The 12,296-nt window shown below is 35.1% G+C and overlaps 1 protein-coding gene across 1 annotated transcript in view; it reads left to right on the top strand.

Annotated features, from left to right (window-relative positions):
- The window catches only part of PPIG (peptidylprolyl isomerase G (cyclophilin G)), a 30,972-nt gene extending 21,694 nt beyond the window's left edge, over positions 1-9,278 (top strand). The window contains exons 8-12 of the mRNA XM_006867023.1: positions 1,470-1,686; positions 3,160-3,327; positions 5,604-5,691; positions 7,827-7,963; positions 8,150-9,278. Of these exons, the coding sequence (XP_006867085.1) occupies positions 1,470-1,686; positions 3,160-3,327; positions 5,604-5,691; positions 7,827-7,963; positions 8,150-9,278 (1,739 nt within the window). The remainder of the gene's footprint in view (positions 1-1,469; positions 1,687-3,159; positions 3,328-5,603; positions 5,692-7,826; positions 7,964-8,149) is intronic.
- Positions 9,279-12,296: the final 3,018 nt, after the last annotated feature.

The following is a 12,296-nucleotide window of genomic DNA, read 5'->3' on the forward strand; positions in this document are numbered from 1 at the left end:
TGGCTCTTTTTTTTTTTAATTTTAAATATTGTGAATTATATGATAGTTTACATGGGAGAACCTTAGCTTTACATTCATCCTATCGTATATTGTTTCATTGCCATGGTTATAATCCCCTCCATGCATCATCAGGTAACCGAAGGGTATACCCTACAAGCCTGCCCCCCCAGTTATCAGCACACAGTCCCTCTCCCTCTCTGGGTCTGAAGTCCCCAGCCCTGGCTCCATCTCTTCACGTCATCGTCTCTGCCTCCATCTCTGGCATCAAGTATCATTGGCTCTTGATCATATGCTACCTCTTGTGAAAAGGTTGAACATCAGCTTCTTCCTTTTGGTACAGTGACTGTATATTCCTTCCATCTTCTTTTGATGCTTTTTGTGTCATTCAGTAATTGATTGAAGATTGCCCAAAGAATCTTTCAATAACGAAAGTGGCATTTTGTAGAGGACCCCTAAAACATAGTTATTCACTATTGGCAAGTGACTTTCCTCTGTTATGTAAGTTGGCTCTTTAACTAAATTTCTTAAACATTAGAGGAACACTCAGGCATTGAAATATAAGACCTTTCCAGTGGAATCATGTTTATCATCTTTGCATGTCCATGCAGAGTACTTTTTCTGTTCTCTCCCTGCTTTAGTTTTATGACTAATCATAATGATAAGAAAATTAGTCAAGAACTTTAGGATTTGAATCTGGGTACCTTAAATACTATTTCTGCCCCCTTTTAAACTGTATTATACCTATTAGACTAATGTTTCTTATAAATAACTCAGTTTACCATTTTAGACTTGCCCATTACTTTTCAGGAGTCCTGATGCAGTAGGATAAGCACTAAGCCTCAAAGTTGATTTCAACTGCAAGTTTGGTGGTTCAAACTCATTAGCCGCTCCTCAGAAATGTGATACAGAAATGTTGCTATGAGTCAGAACTGACTCGACAACACTTAACAAAAACAACAAATTACTTTTTTTTTTTGTTTTAATGTTTTATTGTGAATTGTGTGATAGTCTACATGGGAGAACATCAGCTTTACTTTCATTCCATCATCCATCATTTCATTGGCATAGTAACAAATTACTCTTTAAGGGGAGTGTCGTGGCTTCATAGGATAAGTACTGTACTGTGAATCACAAAGTCAACGGTTTGAGCCCACCGTATACTCCATGGGAAAAAGATGAGGCTTTCTGCTCCCACAAAGATTTATAGCTTTGGAAACCCCATAAAGAGTCACTATGAATTGGAACAGACTCAGTAACACTTAACAACAACTTTACTTTTCATATTTTCTTTGATTTAATGATATGGTTTGTGAATTTGAAAACCTCGATTATAACCCTGAGTTTGACCCCCTTTCATGCATGATATAAGACAATTCACTCTTTTCATGTACCTCAATTCCAATAACTGGATGAGCTAAATTTAAAATACTGTGCCTAGTTGACCAAAACCTTTTTGATTTTTATTTAAGCTAAAAAAGAAGAAAAGAAAAGGCATAAATCATCATCATCATCATCATCTTCTTCATCTAGTGACTCAGATAGCTCCAGTGATTCTCAGTCCTCCTCTGATTCTTCTGATTCTGAAAGTGCTTCTGAAGAGAAATCAAAAAAAAGAAAAAAGAAACATAGAAAAAATTCCCGGAAACACAAGAAAGAAAAGAAGAAGCGAAAGAAAAGCAAGAAAAGGTCTGATTCTGCTTTCGAAATACTGGTTTCATATTCTAATTCCCTTTTGTTTATGAATTAATCTATTTGAATTTTAGATCAATTATATAGGAATATTAAAATAGGAAGAAATATTTCATAGCATAAATTGTCATGAGACCATGTTGATACTGTACAGTCTGTAGATTAAATTTGAGTACATTCGTTTCCATCTTTAGCAAATCCATTCAGATCATACTTTGGGTTTTATGTTTGTGCATTTTTTAGGAAGAGTAGAGGATTAGTGAGAATTATAGAAAACCAATTGTTCTTATTTCTTGTAATAGTCTTTCTTGCATTTTTACTCTTTAATGCCTTTATTCTTTTGATAGTATTAGTAGACAACACAGAGAGTGCCACAGTGTTTACTTTGTTTATTTCTGAAATTATCTGTGTTAAAAAAAATTTATTTTTAACGTTTTACTGTGACTTGAGTGAAGGTTTACAGTTTTACATCTACAAAATCATACACTTTGTTTCATCTCAATGATTACAGTCCCCTCCATGCAAAAAGTTATCCCACTTCCTCCCTATTTCCTCTATTCCACCCACCTTCCCATGTCTTCTCAACTTTGTCCTATGGAAAATGTTGCTCTTTTGATTTTGAATGATGGACAATTCCATGATGAGCATACCACATTAGTCCCTTCCCCCTAGTAAACCTGTCTACTGTTTGGCTGTAAATTGGGCCAGAAGGTGAGTTCCTTTCCAGACTTAAAGGGTGGTTGAGGGCCATAGTCTCAGATTCCTCCCGTCTCTTTCTGACCAGCAAACCCCATCTTTTTGTTGTTGTTTTTTTTTTCAATTAAATAATTTTGAGTTTTGTTCCACATTTTCCTCTCCCTCTATCCATGACCCTTTAATGTGATCCCTTTCTTGCCAGTTGGGAGTGGTAGCTGGGCACAGTCTAGTTTTTCTTTTGGTCTCAGATTCATGTTCCATTAGTCCATTGAACTAATTGTTTCCAAACCTCTTCAATTCTTCCATGCTTCTTTCTTCCGCACATGGAGAGAACAATAGCTATACATTACACAGCCACTCGTGAGCTGTCAAGGTCCCAGGCGCTACTCACCAAGTCTTTGTGGACTATGTTATGCCAGCTGACCTGGTGTCTGAGACTATAATCCTGAGCCCTAAGACCCATCAACTCATTACCTTAATGTGTTTGATTGTATGTAGGAAGTTTTCATCATTTTTGCCTGCTGTAAGACAACTGATTTCTTTACTTGCATCTCAGGTATTTTTTATTTGAAAGTGTGATGATAAACACATTTTGTTGGGTTTTGGTTAGTTGGTCTGTCAGAGTACTGGAGAAAGGTTTCCCCATGTAATAGTATCTATGTTGGGGACAGGAGAGCGTGTGTGTCATGACATAGTGTAAAGAAAGAAATGCCAACAATTGGAAATTAGGAGTATGTGTTAATTTCATGTATCTTATTTTGTGTTTTTGTTAAGTGCATCTAGTGAAAGTGAAGCTGAAAATCTTGAAGCACAACCCCAGTCCACTGTGCGACCAGAAGAGATCCCTCCTATACCTGAAAATAGGTTCCTAATGAGAAAAAGTCCTCCCAAAGCTGATGAAAAAGAAAGGAAACCCAGAGAGAGAGAAAGAGAGAGAGAGTGGTATGTGAATGTGCACATTTTGTAGCATACTCTGCACTCTTTTAACTGTAGTAGCTTTGCCTTTTTTGATTATGCAGTGTGTATAAATTTTAATTGGTATTCTTGTCCCAAGGTGGAATCTTCACTATAGAGTGTTGCTAGTAAAAGTCCTTATTGCTAAATAGATATGTAGAGAGATCAGTTAACAATTACAAGCAGATTTTGAGTAAGTTGCCTTTTTTTAAATAAAGCACAGCAGATGCAAAAAAGATGTTGAGTGGCATCACAAACCAGTTCCATTTAAAATGAGATTGTGCTATGCTGTATTATTCTTATGTATTCAACTTTTTAACAAGTAAGAATTTCAATTTTCAGTTTGTCTCACAGGGAAAAGTAGAAGGATGAGGCTATCTGCTCTCATAATGGTTTACAGTCTTAGAAAACCCATAGGACCAGGTCTACTCTGCCTTGTAGTGTTGCTCAGGATACAGTTGACTTAGTGAACAGTGGGTAAAATAGGAGGAAAGTATTGTTTTCATGCTCTGATTTACAGTATTTGGTAATTAAAATTAATAAAGATTTCAGTGCTTTGATAATTTTCTATATAAATCTATAATATTAATTAACATCATTAAATCTATTGTTCTGTAATGAATAATAGTTATGTCCAAAAGTAGAAAAAGAAAATGGAAACTTTTCTCTTACTTATGATAAGATTATATGGTTATAGCATCCAAACCCATGACTCATAGCAACTCTGTAGGGCGCACTAAAGCTGACCTGTAGGATTTCTAAGGCTACTGAGCAGACTGCCACATCTTTCTTCCGAAGAGCAGCCAGTGAGTTCAAACCACCAACATTTTGACCAAGTGCTTTACCCACTGTGCCACCATATTTTGAAGTTATAAAATGTTGTTAAGTGCCACTGAGTTGACTCCGACCCATAGTAACCCTGTATAGGTTTCCCAAGGAGCAGCTAGTGAGCTTGAACCTCCAACTTTGCAGTTCAGACGGCTCTGCAGTCTGGCACATTAACCCACAGTGCCATACCAGGACTCCATAAAATGATAGGTGCCATTAAGTTGGTACCAACTCATAGCAAAGTCATGTACAACAGAATGAAACCCAACCCAGTCTTGAGCCAACTTTAACATTTGTTGCTACACTTGAGTTCATTGCTGCTGCTGCCACTGTGCCAGTCCATCTCATTGAGGGTCTTCCTCTTTTTTGTTGACCCTCTACTAAGCATCATGTCCTTTTCCAGGGACTGGTCCCTCCTGATAATATGTCCAAAGTATGAGAGACGAAGTTTGGCCATCTTGGTTGCTAAGGAGCATTCTGACTATATGTCTTCCAACACAGATTTGTTTGTTCTTCTGACAGTCCATGATGCTTTTAATAGTCTTCTCCAACACCATAATTCATATGCATCAATTCTTTTATGGTCTAACGTATTCATTGTCCAATTTTCACATGTATATGAGGTTATTGAAAATGCCATGGCTTCATTCAGGTGCACCTTCGTCCTTAAACTGTCATCTTTGCTCTTGAACACTTTAAAGAGGTCTTGTGCAATCAATTTGCCTAATGTAATCCATACAGGTGATAAAATTCTAAGTGATCCTCTTATGTGTTCATATAATACAGCAAAATTATAAAAATAAGACTTAGTTATTTAAAATTTGAGAGATTGGACTGAATTTATTTTACTGCTAGTATTAAGAAGGAAGCTTCCTAAAGAAATAATGAAGAAATGTTTGAGATACTTTAGAATTAATTTTTCAAACACTCAAGTTGTACTTACATAATTTCAGTTAATGTGCTAATTAGATATTAACCTGTATAATTATTACTTGAAATCCAAGTTCCCCTTTTTGAAATAACCATGATACAGACCTTTTCAGATGTTTTTCTCTCCTTAATTCACATGAGTTACTTTTCTTTAGCTATTTCACTATAGTGCATCTGCATATGGGCCAATCAAGTTCTTTGGAATAAGAAAAGTATTAATGCTCACTCAGCAGCAGCATTGAGAGATTCCGCTGTGAGCTTGTGTGTGTGTTGATTTTTTTTTAGCACCGTCAAATGAAGTTCATTTTAATGATTCATCTTATGGTTCTCAAAAGGAATATTGTTACTTAGGGAAGGATAGTCCTTCATTCTCATACAGTGTAAGACTTTTAGCATTCCTGACTCTTCCACACTCTAGTCATTAATATGGGAAAGTATGTGAGCTGAAATGCTCCTGGTTATGTTTTATAAAATACTGTTTTAATTTGACCTTTGCTTCCTTCTAGTAATCCACCTAACTCCCAGCCTGCGTCATATCAGAGACGACTTTTAGTTACTAGGTCTGGCAGGAAAATTAAAGGAAGAGGACCAAGGGTAGGTTACTTTTTTCCTCCAAAAATATTTGTGGTATTACATTTGTCTCCCTTAAGTAATTTTAGAGTGTGTCTTAAAATATTTTTTCTACAAATAGTTAAAATTTAGGGAAGGTGTATATAGTGAATACTGTGTTCCCTTATTCATAAAAAATTGAATAGTCCCTTTTATGGCATATAGATTATTTCATTCGCTTGAAGTTTTCATCAAAATTTAAATATCTTGTGTTTTTAAAACTTTATTTGGCTGTATTTAGAATCTAATGTATTTTCTTTGTCATAATTCCTCAACAGTTTGACCTTGTCTTCTACTTCTGTCATTCTGTTGCTGTGTAGTCAGCTCCATGTCAGAAAATCCAGTGGGTCCTTTTTAATCTTCATGCTTTGTGATCTCCTTCTGTGTAAATATTTTTCCTCTGTGCTTCCATGACATTTTCCTCCTATCTGTATGGTCAATCTTAAATTTCCAGTGCCAGTTTTTATTTTTCTACCAGGCCTTTAAATATTGAAGTACTTCAAGGTTCCAACTCTTCTCACTCTGCAAAAGCTCCTTGGGCAGTCTCATCATTCTCATGACTTCAGTTGCTACCTATGTGCTATTGTCAGGTTGTCCTGACTCTTCTCAGCACCAAGTCTTACTATTATATCAGGCAGCCATTTAGTTTTGCATAGTGGGTACCTCAAACTTAACACTTGCTCTTCACACTTGATCCTCTTCTAATCCTCCTCTAGATTTCTCAGTGATTGACACTACAGTCTACACAGATACTTCAACCCCAAACCCAAGAATCAATTTGATTCTTACCGTATATATCAATTCATCATCATATATATCATATATGGTCTGAAATAATATGATGGCTTACCTTTTTTTTTTTTGGTCTCAGGATTCCTTTACATTTTAAAAATTATTGAATATCCAAAAGAGCTTTAGTTGATGTGAGTTTTTCTTATGAATCCTAATCATTTTAGAAATTGAAAACTGAGAGATGCTTAAAACACAAGGATGTATATGTATACATTCCATTAACTGGGACACAAAGACATCAAAACATGTCATATAGTCTGAAATACCCCCACTGTACTATCATGAAAGTATCAAAGTGAAAAAGGCAAGTAATGTAGTTTTGACTTAGTTTATGGAAATAGTTTTGACCTCAAAGACCCTGCCCCCCATCCCCCCACTCTCGAATCTTGGGATTTTAAAACCATACAGACAGGGAGAAACCAATAGTTGTACCTTAGATGTCTGTCTGTTCATAAACTTTTCAGACCCCAGTCACTACTCACCAGAGTAGGAGGTGGGACATCTTTGTAGATTATATTATGCCAGTTGACATTCGTGTGCCCAAGATTATGGTTCTGAGCCTCACTGCTGTTGATTTGTAAAACCTGGTATGTTCCTTTTGGTCTCAGGAGCTTCAACGGTGGTATTTTTTAACCCCTCAACTGTTTGCCCTCTGTCCCTTTTCCCTCACCCTCACCTGTCTAACTCCTAAACTTCCTTCAGCTCACAGCTTTTAGTTATCTGTTAACTGTTCACATCCTTTCCCCTTCCTAAATCTGATACGTTTGTTAAATGTTCTCTGAGCACCTTATACTTTTCCATTTACACGCATTCCAGTTGTTGTTGTATACATGTGTGCTGTCTGATTGTGTATCTATTCCAGTAGAATACAAGCTCCAGGAAACTAAAATCAGATATGTCTTGGTTCAGGAGTGTTTTCTCCATTATGTAGTAGAATGATTGTCCATCCTTAGGAATGAATAGATACTTATTGAATAGGTGAATATCTGTACATTTGAGACATGTTTATTTTGAAGTATTACATACGCTTATCCCTAGATTAGAGCTTAGTATCTTGAAAGAGTTATTATACTATCACTTCCGTAGGAATTTTCCAGGGAACTGGTTGAGGGAAATGAATGACATAGAATGCTAGAATATTTTGTGGTAAATGCTTTTTATTTGTCGACTTATTTAATTGATTTCCTATCTAAAAGTGGGGAGTTTTAATAATTTTAGAGATAATGTTATCAAAATTTTTATTTGAATCTAGAAACACTTCTTTGCAAGTATTTTAGCTATTGTTACAATGCTTTTGTATTTTTTAATTTTTTTTTTTTTTTTTTAAGCGTTATCGAACTCCTTCTAGATCCAGATCAAGGGATCGTTTCAGACGTAGTGAAACTCCTCCACATTGGAGGCAAGAGATGCAGAGAGCTCAAAGAATGAGAGTATCAAGTGGTGAAAGATGGATCAAAGGGGATAAGTAAGATTTAACTATATATTTAATTCTTTCAAATACATGGAATAAGTTTTCTTTACTGTTATACATAAGGTATACCTTTAAAGTATTTTTTACTATCTTAAGGAAAATAGAATTTTATTTTAGCTAATAATAAACTGTCATTCTTTTCCTAGTAAAATTTTTAAAGCATTTATTTTTATTTTTTAGGAGTGAATTAAATGAAATAAAAGAAAATCAGAGAAGCCCAGTTAGAGTTAAAGAGAGAAAAATAACTGATCACAGACATGGGTCTGAGAGTCCAAACAGAAAAAGTGAAAAAGAAAAAAAGGTTAAAGATCGTAAGTCTAGTAGCAAAGACAGAGACATCAGAAGAAATTCTGAAAAAGATGATAAATATAATAAGAACAAAGTAAAGAAAAGGGCCAAATCTAAAAGTAGGAGCAAGAGCAAAGAGAAATCCAAGAGTAAGGAAAGAGATTCAAAGCATAATAGGCATGAAGAGAAGAGGATGAGATCGAGGAGTAAAGAAAGGGATCGGGATCAGGAGAATGCTAAAGAGAAAGAAAAGCTGCCTGACTCTAAAGGGAAAGACCAGGAAAGGAGTAGAAGTAAAGAGAAGTCTAAACAGATAGAATCAAAAAATAATGAGCACGACCATAATAAAAGTAAAGAAAAAGATAGACACGCACAGTCTAGGAGTAGAGAACGTGATGTAACTAAAGGCAAGCACGGTTACAATAGTCGGACAAGGGAACGGAGCAGAAGTAGGGACAGGAGCAGAAGAGTGCGGTCTAGAAGCCAAGAGCGAGATCGAGATCGCAGCCGGAGCAAGGATTATCATCGATACAGGGAGCGGGAGTACAGGAGACGAGGAAGGTCACGAAGTAGAGAGAGAAGAGCAACCCCAGGAAGGTCAAGAAGTAAAGATAGGAGGAGGAGAAGGAGAGATTCACGGAGCTCAGAGAGAGAAGAAAGTCAAAGCAGAAACAAAGAAAAATATAGAAACCAAGAAAGTAGGAGTTCACACAGAAAAGAAAATTCTGAGAGCGAGAAAAGAATGTACTCTAAAAATCGTGATCATAATAGTTCAACTAATAACAGAGATAAAAAGGCTGATAGAGACCAGAGTCCGTTCTCAAAAATAAAACAAAACAGTAAGGACAATGAATTTAAGTCCTCTACGTTGAAAACCAAGGAGGATGAGAAGTCCAGATCCTCAGTGGAAAAAGAAATCAACCAAAAATCAAAGGGTCAAGAAAATGACCACATACATGACAAAAATAAAAAATTTGATCATGAATCAAGCCCTGGAACAGATGAAGACAAAAGTGGATAAGTGAGTTGTATAAACTTATTATTTTCATTCTGTCTCAATTTTAAGTTTTAGAGACTTGTTCCTGACTTCATTGTTTTATGTTTGTGTTGTTTTGTTTTTTAATGTGGACTTCATTTAGTTGATCTTTTGATAATCTGCAACCTGGATAATTTGTACGGCTAAAGTTTTAATAAACTTGAAATGAAAAAATCACTGGTGTAATACTGTGTGCTATGTTTGACTGTTTCATGTACACATTTTTGTGTTGCAACAATCAGCCAAATTGTAACCATGTTAAATATACATCATATGTTTGGAAGTCACTTGGAAGCAAACATAACTGATTGTCGCAATACATTTTTGCAAAAGCTTTTGTTTCTCATTAAAGTAAGTTTAGAAGCCACAGGTAGATGATATATAGATTTTCTGATTGCATTTACAGTAGAGCCTTGTAGCCATTTCTAATTCTATGAAACAGGATCTTAAGCCCTCATTTTGATGTTATGGTAATTTTTATTTAACTAGATAACTAGTTATTTACATTGCATTTCATATCTGACTTTTTTCAAACCATAGCTTATTTCACAGTGGTTTTACTTATAAAAATAGGAGTTTCATTTTGCTATTTCCATTGTACTTACTGAGCTTTATACAGTACTTGACAGGGATAGACCTTGGAAAGGAGCACTGGTGGTGTGGTGTTAAGTGCTTGGCTGCTAACTGGAAGGTAAGGGATTTGAATTCACCAGCTGCTTAAGATGTGGCGATCAGCCTCTGTAAAGATTTACAACCGTTGAGCCTTATAGTGCAGTACTATTCTGTCATAGAAGGTCACCTATGAGCCAGTGGGGTTTTTTTGTATGCCTTGGAAGATCAGATTTTAATTCTCAGTTCTGTGTTACTGCTTTTGGGCTAAAGAGTCAAAATTGTTGCTTTGAGGCAACAATGTTTTATTATTACTAAATTTTTCTAAAAATCGGGGGAGGGGAATTTTCACTATACCACTGGTACAAGTTCTTATGTTACACAGATTCTAAAAATCATTGGTATTTGATACAGTAACTTCCCATTTTCATTTTGCTTCAGAGACCAATAATAAAGTTGTGTTCATTGCATAGTTTTGTTTTTAAGTTGAACTCACTTCTCTCATAGCTGTGCATTTCAAGTGGCAGGAAAATGCATCTGTTCGTCTCTGTATTATGATAGCATGTTTATTGGCAGATTCTATTCAGGTGGCTTTAAACTCTCATTGTTAACACTGTTTTAACTTGGCGTGTATAACATTGCCACATAGAGTAGACAATTGCAAAATAGGATCGTAAAAGATACCCAAAAGTCATTTAGGTTTTGTGTGTTGTATTTTGCTATTTTGTGGTGTGTGACCTTTTATTCTGTAATTTCTCCTAAATAGACATTGTACATCCAGCATACACAAAACCTTCCTTATTTTAAAAAAGAAATTTCAGAATTCCAATTAATACGACCTAGAGTGTTTCCTATAATATCAGTCAACATACTGTCAGTTGGACAAGGGTGCTTCAAAAAATTCATGGGAAACTGGTATCAAAAAGATCATAGAATTTTTCCATGAACTTTTTAAATCTCCCTCATATTACCAAGGTAGCTTCTTGGTAAATCCAGTAGCGTATTCGATGCTATTTGTATGGAATAAAAAGTCTAATATGATATTTCTCATTATTAATATAATGATACATTGGGCATTGTTGTATTTTACAGAATGAATAATGAAAATAAGATTGCTTGGAATATCTTAAAAAAGAAATAGCTACAGTATATTCTTTCCAAATTTTTTTCTTGAAGATAAAAGTATAATAATAGATATATATTATAATCCAGGGTGGTTGATTCTTTATGGGCTTTGACCACAAACCCACATTTGTGATAACTGAGTCTGAATGCCCAAGCTGTATAGTCTGTTACATATTGTAAATTAGTGATCAGTTGCATAAAATTCAGTAAACTACATTTAAAATTTCTTAGAAACCATTTGAGCTTCAAGATAGGTGCTATTCAAGAAAGGATGTCTAATAGTATATATTTTTTAAAGGCCCAGGCTAAATAAAAACACTTCTGTATTGTCTGATCCCAGAGCTTCATCTACCAAGAATTACAGACACATACTCTTACTTAAATTTTAGCGTTTCGAAAAGTAACCGTAGTGGGGAAAACTTAGTACGTATCAAAATAACAGCTCTGGGATAAGCAGTGTTTGTGGCTGCAACATCCCCCCCACCCCCATTTTGTTTTGTTTTTTTAAGGTTTGTTAGCTGTTGTAACAGAACAATTAGATGTGGTCTAGAGGTTTAGATGAAAGATGACAACTAACTAGATTTTATTTTCAAAATATGAGGAATGTTTAGAAAATGATTAAATAACACTAACTGTACCTAAGGTTTCTTGCATCTGGATAGTGTACAGCTCAAATGTGCACTACTTTTTTGACTTTGTATTTTATTTGTATTAATTGTACCATTATTTTTTACTTTGAGTACACTATTTTCCTAAAATTCAGCTGTTTGCTTTTCAGTTGATTTTATAGTTCTTTACACCTGAGTTTATAGTTTATTTTAGTGTCTTTGACTTAATATCCTTTTAAGAATATTTTTGTTTAAATTGGTTTGTTTTTGCTACTCAGATGGTAATATTTGTGATTATTATTTTGTGTAAAATATTTTTCTAGGTAAACTGTCTGCCAGAAAAGTGACACTATAGTGAAATTAATGCTAATGAAATATGAACAGTAAAGAATACTGCATTGCTTCAAAATAAAATGGCCTTGAATTGGTGCCCAGTGACACTAAAACAAGTAATATTCCTTTATATAAGGGTAAGTCAAAACGTATTGCTACTAGACCTCCAGTTAATACAGGCACAGGTTTATACCAAATACAGTGTGTTTAAACATGTCTGCAATCATGGGATGGCTGAAGATAAGTGCTCTCAGAAATGCACTGTCTCATTAAGATGCCTTCAAATAGAAATGATACAATCAGACTATAGCTTCCAAGGGGAATCTGC

This window comes from Chrysochloris asiatica, unplaced genomic scaffold (assembly GCF_000296735.1).
Source record: "Chrysochloris asiatica unplaced genomic scaffold, ChrAsi1.0 scaffold00099, whole genome shotgun sequence".
Classification (NCBI taxonomy): domain Eukaryota; kingdom Metazoa; phylum Chordata; class Mammalia; order Afrosoricida; family Chrysochloridae; genus Chrysochloris; species Chrysochloris asiatica.